The sequence below is a fragment of the Ailuropoda melanoleuca genome, chromosome 20 (assembly GCF_002007445.2).
Source record: "Ailuropoda melanoleuca isolate Jingjing chromosome 20, ASM200744v2, whole genome shotgun sequence".
Taxonomy (NCBI): domain Eukaryota; kingdom Metazoa; phylum Chordata; class Mammalia; order Carnivora; family Ursidae; genus Ailuropoda; species Ailuropoda melanoleuca.
Window position 1 is genome coordinate 2673859 of NC_048237.1, and position 13432 is coordinate 2687290.

Sequence of the window (13432 nt, forward strand, 5' to 3'; positions counted from 1 at the left end):
AAAACTCAGGGGCTCTGAGGGACTTCCTCTGAAGGGACTCTTCCAGGTCTCCTCTCTTGGGACCCCACAGCTACCAGATTGCCTGGGTTCTAATCCTGGTTTCAACAGTAGTTAGTGACCTTGGCATGACCTCTTGGAGCCTCTGGTTCCCTGTCCCTAAAGCCGGGATAATAATGAAATCAATAGGGGCGCCTGAGTGGCACAGCGGTTAACCGTCTGCCTTCGGCTCAGGGCGTGATCCCGGCGTTGTGGGATCGAGCCCCACATCAGGCTCCTCAGCTACGAGCCTGCTTCTTCCTCTCCCACTCCCTCCTGCTTGTGTTCCCTCTCTCGCTGGCTGCATCTCTCTCTGTCAAATAAATAAAATAAAATAAATCTTTTAAAAAAAAATAATGAAATCAATAGTCAGTTAAGCGTCTGCCTTTGGCTGAGGTCATGACTCCAGCATCCTGGGGTCAAGTCCTGCATCGGGCTCCTTGCTCACTGGGGAGCCTGCTTCTCCCTCTGCCTGCTGCTTTCCCTGCTTGTGCGCGCGCTAGCGCGCTCTCTTTCTCTCTCTCTCTCNACTCCCTCCTGCTTGTGTTCCCTCTCTCGCTGGCTGCATCTCTCTCTGTCAAATAAATAAAATAAAATAAATCTTTTAAAAAAAAATAATGAAATCAATAGTCAGTTAAGCGTCTGCCTTTGGCTGAGGTCATGACTCCAGCATCCTGGGGTCAAGTCCTGCATCGGGCTCCTTGCTCACTGGGGAGCCTGCTTCTCCCTCTGCCTGCTGCTCCCCCTGCTTGTGCGCGCGCTAGCGCGCTCTCTTTCTCTCTCTCTCTGTCTCTCTGACAAATAAATAAATAAATAATAAATAATGACATCAATAGCATCAGACTTGTGAGGAGTAAGAGACTCCTGAGAACAGTGCCTGGCCCATGCTGTGTAAATGTTAGATAAAAGCAACTATTATTGTTGTTATTTGATGCCAGCCCTATGGGGGCAGCAGAAGGTCAAGGACATAGTGTGTGCCCTTGAGAAACTCACATCACATAGATCATGCTTGAATCCATTCAGGACCTGGGGATAAAATCCAAATGCTCTGTCACAACCCATAAGACCCTCTGTGATCTGGCCACTGCCCACCTCTTTTTTTTTTTTTTTAAAGATTTTATTTATTTATTTGACAGAGATAGAGACAGCCAGCGAGAGAGGGAACACAAGCAGGGGGAGTGGGAGAGGAAGAAGCAGGCTCATAGTGGAGGAGCCTGATGTGGGGCTCGATCCCAGAACGCCGGGATCACGCCCTGAGCCGAAGGCAGATGCTTAACCACTATGCCACCCAGGTGCCCCGACTGCCCACCTCTTTACCTTATCTCATCCCTGCTCTCCCCTTATCCTTTGTTTCCCATCCACGCCATCCTTCCTGGCTCTCAGATATTTCCAGCTCTTTCCCACCTTAGGACTCCGCTTGTCCTGGTGCCTCTGCCTAGACCACTCTTCCCCACATGCTTTTCGTCATCATCCTCAAATTCCTCATCCTCAGAAAGGCCTTCCCTGTCTTTCCAAGTCTGAGCAGCACCCTCCTTCCACCCCCTTCCAGGCCCCTATCTCACAACACTGTTGCACTTTCTTCATAGCACTCATTATCATCAGAAATGATCTGGTTTCCTTGTTTATCATGGGTCTCCAGAGACCTCATCTGGCTTGTCCTCCTCTGTACTTCTAGCATACATAATAGCTCAATAATAGCTGCTGAGTGAACAGGGCAGCCGTGACTATAGCACAAATCTGAGAAAGCCCAGGGCTTCCATGCACAGGCACCAGCACTGGACTGAGGGGAGGGAGTTGTGGGGCCCTTTGTCCAGCTCACCCGGATTTTCCACGGGTCTCCCAGGCCAGACAAGTTTCTCTCTCTTGTTTTCTTTCTTTCTTAAAGACTCATTTATTTATTTGAGAGAGAGAGAGAGTAGGGGTGGGCAGAGGGAGAGAATCTCAAGCAGACTCCCCGCTGAGCGTGGACCCTGACGTGGGGCTCGATCTCCAGACCCCGAGATCATGACCTGAGCCGGAACCAAGAGTCGGACACAACCGACTGAGGCACCCAGGCGGCCCAGACAAGGTTCTCTTTGAAGGCAGGCCCCTAAGCCTAAGCATCTTCGTAACTAAAGGTGATACTACAAGTAACCAGCAACGAGTACTGTTATCACTAACTAATCAGGTCACGGGAGCAGCATTCCAGAGGCCCCCGGTCCAGGCCAGTGTTCAGTTGCAGGCTCATAGGCAGGTTGTGACCCAGGAGGTGCCCCTGGCCAAGGACAGCACGGACTTGCCAGCAGCGGCCGAAGCATTTGCGCGTTTTGACCGCCGGCGCCGGACCCTCACATCCGGGGTGTGCAGCTGAGCTTCGGCAGACCCTGTAAGGCCCTGTGGTTTCAACGGTATTTCGAGAGCCGAGATCCAGAGCGGCTGAGCTGGTTGGCGCTTTTGTGGTCAACCAGGTGACCCTCTCAAAACCGAAAAACAAAAGACAAGCACGTCTACAAGTGAGGAGAAAGGTCCAGAGAGGGCCCAAGGTCAAGAAACGACTAGAGGCAGGGGCAGGACTTCAAGGCAGCCCGTGAGGACTGGCATGTCTTTCTGTGGAAGGGCAGGACAGCCACACTCAGTTTCCTGCAAGCCCCCAGGGCCTTTCCTGGCCAAGGTGGGGATGCCTTCCATCCCCTCTCCCCTACCCTTCCCTGCTGGGTGCCGATCCCTCCTCCCAGGGGCTCCGCCAGCCCCATCTGGCTGTGGGGCCATGCCCAGGCAAGTGAGGACAGGTGTGAGGTGAACTTTCCTTTGCTTCCGCCTCCAGCGTTCTTCCCATTGCCACCCCTATCTCCCCACACCCCCAAGGATTCCCTGGAAGCTGAAGTGACTCAGGGATTCCAAAACTAGTTCCCCCAGGAGGAAAACCCTCTGGAAAATGTTTCTCATGGCAGGGAATCACCCAAAGGAGTCCCACAGAGCAGCTGGGAGATAAGGACAGAGGCTGAGCAAATCGGAGGGGGTGGGGTGCGTGTGACTCAGAGCACAGGTTCTCAGGTCAGCGCTGATCACCACCGNGGGGGGGGGGGGGGGGAAGGCCAGCCCTGGGGGCCACCGTGTGCTCGCAGGGGCCTTCCCTCTGCCTGTTAGGGCTTTCCTCAGAGGACATCCTGGTACAGAGGCAGCAGGACACCCCAGAGGCCTCTCCTGAAAGGCTGTGGGTCTCCGGCAGCATCAACAAGCCAAAGAAGGGATCACTTCCAGCTCTTTCGAGCACCCCCTCCTGGACAGGGCCAGGATGGGAAGATCTGGGCCAAGGTCAGGCGCTGAGGCTCTGATTGGTTTGGGGGACTCCCATAGGGATTCAGTTCTTGTGGAAGAGCAGTGCCCCCTCACAGCCTTTTCTGGGGTTAGGGGTTTCTCAGGAGCACCGTGCACCACGAGCCATCCTGGGAGCCATGTGCCAGGCCAAAGGCGGGGGAATACGGAGCTGGAGTGGTGGATCGCAGCCAGCAGGGCTGAGTGCCCGAGTGGGCGGGAATGGCCCGTGCCCTCTGGCAGGTTCAGGTGAGACCTGTCCTGGCCCAAGCCTGGCTAAGCAGAAAAGCGCAGACAGTGGGTGTGGCGAGGCGGGGNGGGGGGGAGGTGGGGGGCTTCTCTTCCATTTGCAGCTGCCTGAGGATCAGCACAGTGTGACACCTGTGTGCCAGGAGATTAGATTTGGAGCTGGTCAGGGCTGGAGTAAAAAGCCAGCTCTGCCTCCTAACTGTGCAACCTTGGGCCGGTTACTAAATTTCTTTGGGTCTTAGTTTTGTCATCTGTAATATGGGGATACTAGTTTCCATCTCATGGTTTCGTTGTAAGGATAAAATGAGCTGATGCATGTGCAGGGCCTGGCCCTATCCTGGCACATGATGCACAGTGGCATGCAGAGGTGAGAGGGCGTTAGGGAGCATAGGGCAGACAGCGGGGCAATTGGAGTGGGGTGATGAGCTCCCCGCCTCAGTGCTTTTCCTAAGAGATCCTGCTCTCCCAGCCACCACCTGTTTCCCCTAAGCCCCTGCCTCACCCCCCAGTCCCAGGCTTCCCCAAACCTACCAGAACAACTTCTCCCCATTCTCCAGACCACCCCCTGATCTCATCGCTCCTCTGCTCTGGGGCTGCTTTGCCCTATGGCATTTGAAGGATTCCTCCCCATTCTGCAGTTCAACTTATTCCCGGTTTCCTTTGTTTATTTTCTGAGTCCCTGGTTACTAGAGGAGTGTTTTCTAAGGGAAAGCACATGCAAATCAGAAAACATCATTCTAGAGACCATGTCTGTGTATGAGTGTGTTGGGGGGGTGGGTCGTGGGTGTGGGGGACGAGGGGGATTGATGGGCAAGGATGGAGAGAAAAGGCTTGGAGGGAAGTAGGTGGCCTGCTGTCAGCACAGTGTCTCCCAGGAGGGGTGACCCCTGGCTGACTCATGTCTTTGGGGTTAGGCCTAGTTAAAAAGCATTTCTGAGCACGTATGCCCCCTCCTGGCCGGCAGTGGCCCATGGAGCTGGGGGTGGGGCTGAGGTTGGGTGGACTTGCCCCATGGCCTAAGAGGGGCAGCTACCCCTGCTATGGCCCTTGTCCCCAATGCCCTGTGAGTGGGAGTAGAGGCCCGGTCTGGAGCTGGGACCTCTTGCTGGGTCTTAGGCGAGGCTGTTAACAACCAAGCCCTTCCCCTTCCTGGCTTCACCTCATTTATGCAATGGAAGCCACCACCCACATCTTCTTCCATCAGACCCTGCACATCCAGCCGACAAACTGATGGGGTCAGGGCATTCCTGGCAGTCCTGTGGAATTAGGCCTGCATCCTGGGGCAGAGGAGGTCAGGAAAGTGTGGGGTGGGGTGGGGGGTGGGGCAGGCGCCGGAGAGAGTGAGTGGAAGTCAGGGAGTGGGTAATGGACAATGAGAAAGAAGTCTTAAGTGGTGGGGGTCCTAGATGTTGGGGTCCTTGAAAGTGAGGAAGGGGTCAGAGAACAGAAGGGTTGAGGGTCAAAGGAGATAGAGGGAAGTGTTCAGTAAGGTGGGTGACCAACAGGCTGTCTGAGAAGAAAGGGAATGGCAGAGACAAGGCGCTGGGTGGAGGCATGGAAATGAGGCCTCTTGAAGACAGACCAGATGATGTTCCCTAATTTGGGGTACCAAGCCAGCCAGGGAAATTCCCATAATGCCAGTTCTCCAATGCCCAGAATAACAGGATCCTATTATTTTGACCCCACACCCAGTAAGGTGCAAAGAGCAGATCTTCCCCAATAGGCTCCCAAGGTGTGATGTGAATTATAACTTCCATGAATGGAGCATGTAAGCAGCTTTTGGAAACACTTTCAGGGTTTTTTTGGTTTTGTTTTGTTTTTTAATGTCAAGTCACTCCCTCCAAAAGGTCGTGGAAATAAATTTGAATAAACAAAACAGGTTTGCTGAAAATAAAACCAGGACGCCCAAGCTCCTCCAGTCAGCCTGCTTCCACAAGGCCCCACCTGTCAGCCAGTGCAGCACCGCGGCCAGGCGAGCAGCATCAGACATGAACCAGGTGAGCGCGAGGGGCCTGACAGGTGCTGAGACGTTGCTGAGGGTGGAGAGAGGCCAGGCTCCGGGTTTGGGACTGGGGGCCAGGTGGAGCTGGAAAGCAGGCCCTCAGGGAATAGTTGGGGCGGGAGCACACTGATTAGCTGCGGGCGGTTCTCTCACTGGCCTTTTCCTGCAGGTGATCATGTTCTTGGTAATGGCCATGGGAACGCACAGCCTCGGTTTTCGGATCCGGAAGGACTGCACCCACTGGCCCAGCTGCTGCCCCAGCAAAAGGCAGGACCCCACTCACGAGTGGCTGAAGAGGAACACTGTACTCAGGCCCCACCGAGAGACCGCTAGCCTCACCCACCAGCCGGAATCCTGCAGGGCCAGTGAAGACGGACCCCTCAACAGCAGGTCTATCTCCCCCTGGAGATATGAGTGAGTCTGCCACCCCCTCCCAAATGCCACCATGTGTACCTGTCAGGGAGTATGTGAGGGGCCGGGGGGAGAGTTCCACCCAAGTCCCTGCCCCCTTTTATCTCAGAGAGGCCGTAAAGGTGTGAGTGTCAGGCAAGGCCTAGTCTGGGTTCTAGCTCTCACTTTTAGTGGGTGTCTTTGAGCCATTTCCTCAAGGTTTCAAAGCTCAGGTTTTTTCATCTGCAAAAGGAGGTAATACGCCCCAGGCCAATGTGCAGATCAGGTGAAATGATGCACGTGAAATCTGTACTCAGTACAGAAAAGCTTGGTTCTCTCCTTTTCCTCTCTTCCTCCTTCTCCTTCTGTCCCTACAACGGGACGTGTTTTTCTAGCTGAAATATCAGGGAATGAGGGTATGATACAGGCATGAAGCACGCCAATACCCGATGAGAACGCCCTGGTCCTTGGGTGGGTTATAAGTGTACCAAGCTAGTGAAACCCTCCACTCTGGGGGTAGCCAGAGCCCTGGGCTGGTTCTCTTTGATGATGGGCAGTCTTACTCTTTCGTTCAGTGCGCCACACGAATATTAAAATTCTCTATAGGAGCCATGTTGTAGAACATATTAGGAAACACCGAAATTGGGACAATGATGCAAAGTTTAAAAAATGAGGGCCTTAGGGATGCCTGTCTGTGTCTTCTTGGGGTGCCTGTGTTCCCATTCCCCATAACTCTAATTCTGGCTTGGCCTTGGCTTTGGGGATGGCTGGGCAAGTTCAGTGGGTAGGAAGAAGGTCAGCTTTGGTTGAGACTAGATCCTGGGTGGAGACACCAGGTCATCATGCTTTGAAGTGGTCTCTGAAGTCTGGCTGGGTCCTGGGCTAAATCCAATGAGGTGGGAGCCCCTTGCGGGAGGCTGGGTGCCAGATGGCTGACCTGGCTGGGGTCCACACCCCTTGTGTGGAGGCCGCGAACTCCTCATGACTACTTGGCTGATCTTCCCCAAAGTGTTCTTTGCGATACTCACTGCCAGCCTGCTCCTCAGAAACATCGAGGACGGCTACGTGTGGGAAAAGCTGCTCCCGCCCTCGCCCCTCAGAGATTCATAATGTGCTCAGCGCGTTAAAAGTTGCAAGGAGTCCGCAGAAAAGAAACCATCAGTTCAGCATTTCCCAAACTCCTTTGGCCCCAGGCCCCTTTTCTTGCAGGGTACTTATTAGGGAACCCACCCTGGGAAATGCGGTGCTAAGCCCCAGCTCGTGAGGGCTTGTCTGTATGGAGAATGGTCTTACCACCCAGCGGCTGTTTCCTGCTAGTCTTTGGGAGTTCCAGACCTTAGGAGCGTGTACATTTCAAGTCTTGTTTTGGCCACAAAACCCTTTCAGAAGAAGTAAATAAGTCTTCCCGTGCACGCTTTACATGTGCTTATAATAGATGCATGAAAAGCATCTGGAAGGATGTGCAGGCAATGCCTGTCAGCACGCCACGGCTGACAGGGGACGGGGAGGGAGACTGTCTTCACTTCATACTTGGATGTAAGAGCAGTTTTTACTTTGTAATAATAAAAAAAAACCCTAAAAATGTAATAACAATTACAAAAAGAAACCTCATGCCCGAGCCCGGCGTGTTCATCTGAGGGCAGCAGAACATGTCTGGTGAAGGCCGCTCACCTTCCCCTGCCTCCGCAAGAGGCCAGAACCCTGCCCCTCCTTCCCTGCCCCTCACTGCCCATGGGGGAAAAAAAACCCAGCGGGAGGGGCATGAATTGTTTAAAGTCACTCAGCAAGTGGGGACAAGAGCTGGGACAAAAAGCCAGGCCCACCTCACCACACTTCCTTCCTCTGGCCTCCCCACTCCGGGGCCCTCCCTGCCCCTGGCCCGTCCCCCGTCTGTCCGCCCCGCCAGCCTTCTTCCAGGGTCTGATGAGTGCCGCCCCCACAGGTTGGACAGGGACTTGAACCGGCTCCCCCAGGACCTGTACCACGCCCGTTGCCTGTGTCCACACTGTGTCAGCCTACAGACCGGCTCCCACATGGACCCCCTGGGCAACTCGGAGTTGCTCTACCACAACCAGACCGTCTTCTACCGGCGGCCGTGCCCCGGAGAGCCGGGTGCCCACGATGGCTACTGCCTGGAACAGAGGCTCTACCGTGTCTCCTTGGCTTGTGTGTGTGTGCGGCCGCGAGTGATGGCCTAGGCGTGCCGCCCGGGCCTGGCTCCTGATCGGACCACCCGCCACGGTGAGCCAGGATGCCCGAAATGCTCAACCCCTCCAAAGCACTACATGGAGCAGCAGGACCGCGGGACAGGATCGGGGACTTTGCGGGGAACCGCACATTTCACTATTTGCGATGGATGGGAAAGGCGGGGTGAAGCAGCAGGGCTGCTTATGGCCGCTGGAAGAGGACATCCTGGCATTTCCTCTTAGGAAGGGTCTTTGAGGCTCTAGAGGCCACCACCCCCATCTCTTCCTTTTCTCCCATCCTCAGCTACCCTAGCACAGCACAAGCACTTTCTAGCTACTTTCCCCTTTGCCAACGGAGAGCCCCTCACTTCGTGCGTGCGTGCGTGCGTGCGTCCGTCCGTCCGTCCGTCCGACACTCGGTGAGCACCTACTTTGCACACACCTTGGTGCAGTTACTAGGCGCTGAAGAAGAGGCTGTTATTGAGCATGGAGAGACTTATCCAAATAAATAAACTGTATTCAAAACGGCCTAATTTGTCTTGGCGTCCCTGGTGCCTGAACACCAGGCTCCCCAGCCTGGTGCCTTCTCTTCTCCACGGTCAGCCCTTACCTACTACCCTGTCCTTCTGCCTTCCAGAGTTTCCTCTGTGGCCTCCCATCCCTCCCCTTCTCTGTCTCCCTGGCCTACCCCCTGAACACTGGGGTGGGGGTCAGGCTGCCCTCCTGGCATGCTAGAGAGACAGAGGCCCATTGAGGCACTGCGGCAGGCACACAGCGCCCCCTTGTCCCCCCCAACAATCTGCCTTTGTCCTCAGTCTTGGCTGCTACAGCCTGGTCCTGGGGGGTGCTCCCTGGGCTGGGCTCCAACTCCCACCCTCCCTAAAAGGAAAAGGGAGAAAGGACAGCCAGGAAGAGGGGAGTTAGGGGAGGGGGATACAGACTTCTTCAGGCTTGGGTCCTTGGGGGGTTCCTAGTCTAACTCCTTTCTAGGCTCACCTCCCAGCTCCTCCCAGTTTCTGTGCGGACCACCTCCTTTCCCCCCTCCTCCCTGTTCCCCTTCTCCTGGCAGGGTTGGGCTTCAGCAAGGGGAGGGCTGACCACTCCTCCCCGCCTTGCCCCTCCCCTCCCCTCCCCATGTGCTTCCCAGGGGGCCGGTGCAGGCACCAGCAGGGCACTCTGGGCAGCTGGGAGGAGGCCCATCTGGGCAAGCCTCCCCGGCAGCCCCTAGCCGGCCTGCCTGTTTCTCTTGCAGGTTTCTCCAAGTGCCTCCCTACTCCTGTTTGCTTCCCCATCTCTCCAGGTTTCCGTCTTCCCAGTTCCCTTCTCGGGCTGGTGGCAGCGGGGGCTGTGTCTGGTGGGCCCCACGGAGATGCTCAGTGTTCGGGATCGCCGGGACGGGCCCCCCGCAGAAGGGGCAGCCGCGGGCCTCCAGGGCTTCGCCGTGGATAAGACCTTCCTCTCCTCCGTCAAAGGCATCCTGCTGGAAACCGAGCTGGTAACAGCCACCTCCCCAACCTGGCGCCTCCATCTCTCCCAGTTTGATCCCACCCCCCTTCTCCCTGCCCAGTGTCCCCACTGGGCTCACCCCTTGGCGGACCCCTTTCCCGGGCTCTCTGGACAACCCCCTGCCCCCAGCTGCCCTGCCCTCACCTCCTCGTCCGCCCTCTGGCTGCCTCTCTATCTGAAGGCCCTTCCAGCAGCTTCAGTGACAGCAGGAAGAACTAAAGTTAGGACATCAAGGGCACACTTCCTGCAGCCCCCCTTTATCTGTGTCTGCTCCCGTGAGCATCTGTTCTGGGGACAGGATCTTCTGTTGTCACTTAGCAAGACTGTAGTGTCAGCCTGAGTCGGCTGCATATGTGTCACCGACATCGCCAGAGCTGCAGGGACCCTTAGAGTCCAGCGTGGGGCACGTGCCTTCTACCCTCGTCTCTTGGTGTGGAACCGAAGGCTTGTTTCAGTCCTTGTTTAGAGGAGTCTCAGACATCCAGGCGTGGGCAAAGTACTGTGGGATAGGGCGTCCCTGCCGGGGTGCGGGGCTGCTGTGGCCGTGACAACAGGGGCTGGTGCTCACCCTGTACCCTGGGCTTCAGCAGGGCCCCTCTTCTGTGGGTTCCATAGAATGGTGCCCCCTGGAGGGGTGCCGCTTGGTCGAACTGCTGGGGTTGCTGGGACCCCGGGGCAGGGGGAGCCGCGAAGCTGGAGACTGCCCTGGATGGGCAAACGCCCTGGAGTGTGGCTCCCCTACCAGGGATGGGGAGACCTGCAAGGATGGATGGTGGGGGCCAGCCCGGGGAATTCCCGAGGAAGGGAAGGGAAAGAATCTGGCCGGGCCTGGTAAGCTTCACACACTTGGTCCCGCAGGCCCTGACCTTCGTCATCTTCATTTGCTTCACGGCCTCCATCTCGGCCTACATGGCCGCCGCGCTGCTGGAGTTCTTCATTACGCTCGCCTTCCTCTTCCTCTACGCCACCCAGTACTACCTGCGCTTCGATCGGCTGAACTGGCCCTGTCTGGTGAGGGACCCCGCCCCCGCCCCCGCCCCCGTTCTGGTCCCTTTCCTCTCCGAAGGCAAATTGTCCTTTTCCCTCCCAGCCTTTCTCCTGTCCCTGGGTCAGTATGGGGCACTGCCAACGGGGGTGCAGGCCCCCTAGAGCGGCTCTCCCACTCACCGAAGGCCCCGCCCCTGCCCTGGCCCTCCCGGCCCGCATGCCCCAGCCCTGCTGCACCCGGGCTCCCGACTCTTGGTCAGGGCGCTTTGCATTCACCTGCATCCCTTCCCTGGCTCGCTCGCTCACTCTCAAGTGCTTTATATTGTGTCCAGGGGTATCTCCGTGTAGGGATTCATGGTGCCTGAGGGTCAAGCCTCTGACCAGCCTGGAAAACCTCAGGGTGATGTTCTCTTGGCCTCTTGACTTCCCTTTGACCCTGCACTCCTCGGCCCCCCAGGACTTCCTGCGCTGTGTCAGTGCCATCATCATCTTCCTGGTGGTCTCCTTCGCAGCTGTGACCTCCCGGGACGGAGCTGCCATTGCTGCTTTTGTGAGTCCAGCCCCACAGAGCTTCCCAGGCCCTAACGACCTCTGGCTGGTGTTTGCACACTCTCGGTGCCTCCCCACCAGCCCAAGCCAGCGCCCCGGGCTCCGGCTCACGCCCCGTGCCCCGTACCGCCCACCTCCCTCTCCGTAGTACGTGATGGCCACGGCTGGCGCCTTCGTTGTGTCATCCCCGCTCCTACGCACCTGCTCCCACAGGTGTTTGGCATCATCCTGGTTTCCGTCTTTGCCTACGATGCCTTCAAGATCTACCGGACTGAGATGGCTCCCGGGACCACCCAGGGTGAGTGTCTGTGCTCTGGGGAGAGGACATGCCCCCTCCACCCTTTGCCCCGGCTACCGGATGCTGACATGCCCTTCCCTGCCCGGCTCCATATTCACAGAGGACCAGCAGTGACCCTGAGCTACCTGGCTCCTAGGCCCAGCCAGATAAAAGGAACAGTGCAACCCAGACACATTTCCTTTGGATTCACTAGCCCACAGCCCGCTGCCCCCCAGCCAGGCCTTCAGAGATGCAGTCTGGCCTGAGAAGTCACCAGGGACTTGTCTGTGGGGCTCAGTGCTCTGAGATCTGGCTCCCGGTGAAGCTCTACCAGGAAGGGGCTGTTGTGGGGAGCGGGGGAAGGAAGAAGCTGGTCATTCCCAAATTAAAAGATTTGAATCCTACTGGTGAGTCTTTTTCTTCCCCAGGAATTAGGCCCATCAGGAAAGCCAGGGAGTATTCATAAAAATGCTGCCTGGAGCAGGTCATGGTCCCTCATCTGAAACCAGGTCTGAGCTGCGAGGATTGGGGCTGGACTGAAGGTGCTGAAGTCTTCCTTCAACACCAAACTTCCTCTCCACGATCTCTGTGTGCCAGGCCACTTTGTGGTGGGCCTGGTGGCCGGGCTCCTGGAGTCCTGTGTCTGAGAAGGCACAAGCCTTCCCCCTGTAAGTGCCCACCTGCCACACCCGCACACGCAGATTTTGTTAGTGCGCTTGGAGCCAGGTGCCTGCCTGGGGCGTGTGTAGAGCACCCCCTTGTGGTGTGGGGGGGACTTGGCCCGTAGGCCACAGGAGAGAGGTCAGCCTGTGGTGCGAGTTGAGGGCAGAACTTCCCAATATGTTGGCTCTGGAAGAGCTCCTAGATATCAGCTGGTCCAATGCCCTCATTTCACATAAGAGAAAACAAGCCCAGTTACAGAAAGTGACCTCTTCACTTGTGACAGAGCTGGGACTAGAACCTAGCTTGCCTAGCACCTGTACAGGTGATCGGGATATGGTACTGAGCTCCCGGTAACTCAAAGAAATGGCCCAGCCTCATCTCCAGCTCCCTCCACCAGTGGGTCCAGTCTCCTAGCTTCCCAGTGCCTCAGCGAACATTTCCTGAGTGTCTCCTGCGTGTGGACCCTGTGCTGGGCCGCAGGGATTCAGAGGTGACAGGTGGGCCTGTCCTTGGGCACTCACAGCCTGGGAAGGAGACAGCCTAGTGAAGGGCAGTCATGACTGCCCACAGCGAATGCTGTGGGAGGGTTTGGCTGGGGTTGTTTGGAGAGCAGATACGGCCACAGCCCAGGAATCAGCCTTGCCTGACCCATGATGGTCCAGGGCAGCCGGGATGTCCCTGCCCACCCACATGGCCTAACTCAGTGGCTCATACAAGCTGGCTTGCTATCCCTCTAACGCTGGTTTGTTCCTGCTCTGAAATACCTTCCTCTCTTTCTGGAAGCGCTCCTTCCAGAGGCAGGCCCCAGCCCCCAAGCCCTGCCTGAACCCTGGAACTCCAGTAGAGTGGCTCTGCTCCCCTTGGTGATAATCATGGGTCTGTCTTGGCCTGACTTCTCCAACTTTCCTGTCCTCATGTCCTGGCTCCTCACCAGGACTGGCAGCCTCTCCAGGGCTAGAACCAGCTGGATTTTGTGTCTTTCTGGGTTTCTGCTCCCATTCTTAGGGCTCTATGCATAGTCCATTCTCAGCACTGACTGGCCACCCTTGGGGGAGGTGGGGTCAAGGCTTTAGAGGAGGCATAGCAGGGGCTCAGCCAGGGCAGTTTGGGAGATAGGGCGCCAGATGAAGGGATGAGAAGGAGTGCTTAGGAGAACCTGGGCTCTAAAGCCCAGCAGGTGGCAGGGAATTGCTTGGAGCAGAATGAGGCCAGGACCAGCCCTGTCCCCTGACCAGGTGTATGACCTGGGCTAGACTGTCCCTGGTGGGAGCTCAGAGAGAGTGGAAGTGTGAT

The 13432-nt window shown here is 56.8% G+C and overlaps 2 protein-coding genes across 5 annotated transcripts; both read left to right on the forward strand.

The window, feature by feature from the left end:
• The first annotated feature begins 5475 nt into the window (after positions 1-5475).
• Positions 5476-8686, forward strand: IL25 (interleukin 25). Its single transcript, XM_019801596.2, has 3 exons — positions 5476-5576; positions 5751-5995; positions 7914-8686. The coding sequence occupies exons 1-3, from the start codon at positions 5568-5570 to the stop codon at positions 8167-8169; spliced, it is 510 nt and encodes a 169-aa protein (XP_019657155.1). The 5' UTR covers positions 5476-5567; the 3' UTR covers positions 8170-8686.
• Positions 8687-9308: 622 nt separating this feature from the next.
• On the forward strand, positions 9309-11880 carry CMTM5 (CKLF like MARVEL transmembrane domain containing 5). Of its 4 annotated transcripts, none has more exons than XM_019801591.2 (5): positions 9309-9652; positions 10522-10674; positions 11108-11200; positions 11348-11497; positions 11598-11880. In XM_019801591.2, the coding sequence occupies exons 1-5, from the start codon at positions 9527-9529 to the stop codon at positions 11631-11633; spliced, it is 558 nt and encodes a 185-aa protein (XP_019657150.1). In that variant the 5' UTR covers positions 9309-9526; the 3' UTR covers positions 11634-11880. The 4 variants fall into 4 exon arrangements, with proteins under 4 accessions (XP_019657150.1, XP_002921072.1, XP_019657152.1 ...); XM_002921026.4 differs by having other exon boundaries at positions 11413-11497; XM_019801593.2 differs by lacking the exon at positions 9309-9652 and adding an exon at positions 9942-10093.
• Positions 11881-13432: the final 1552 nt, after the last annotated feature.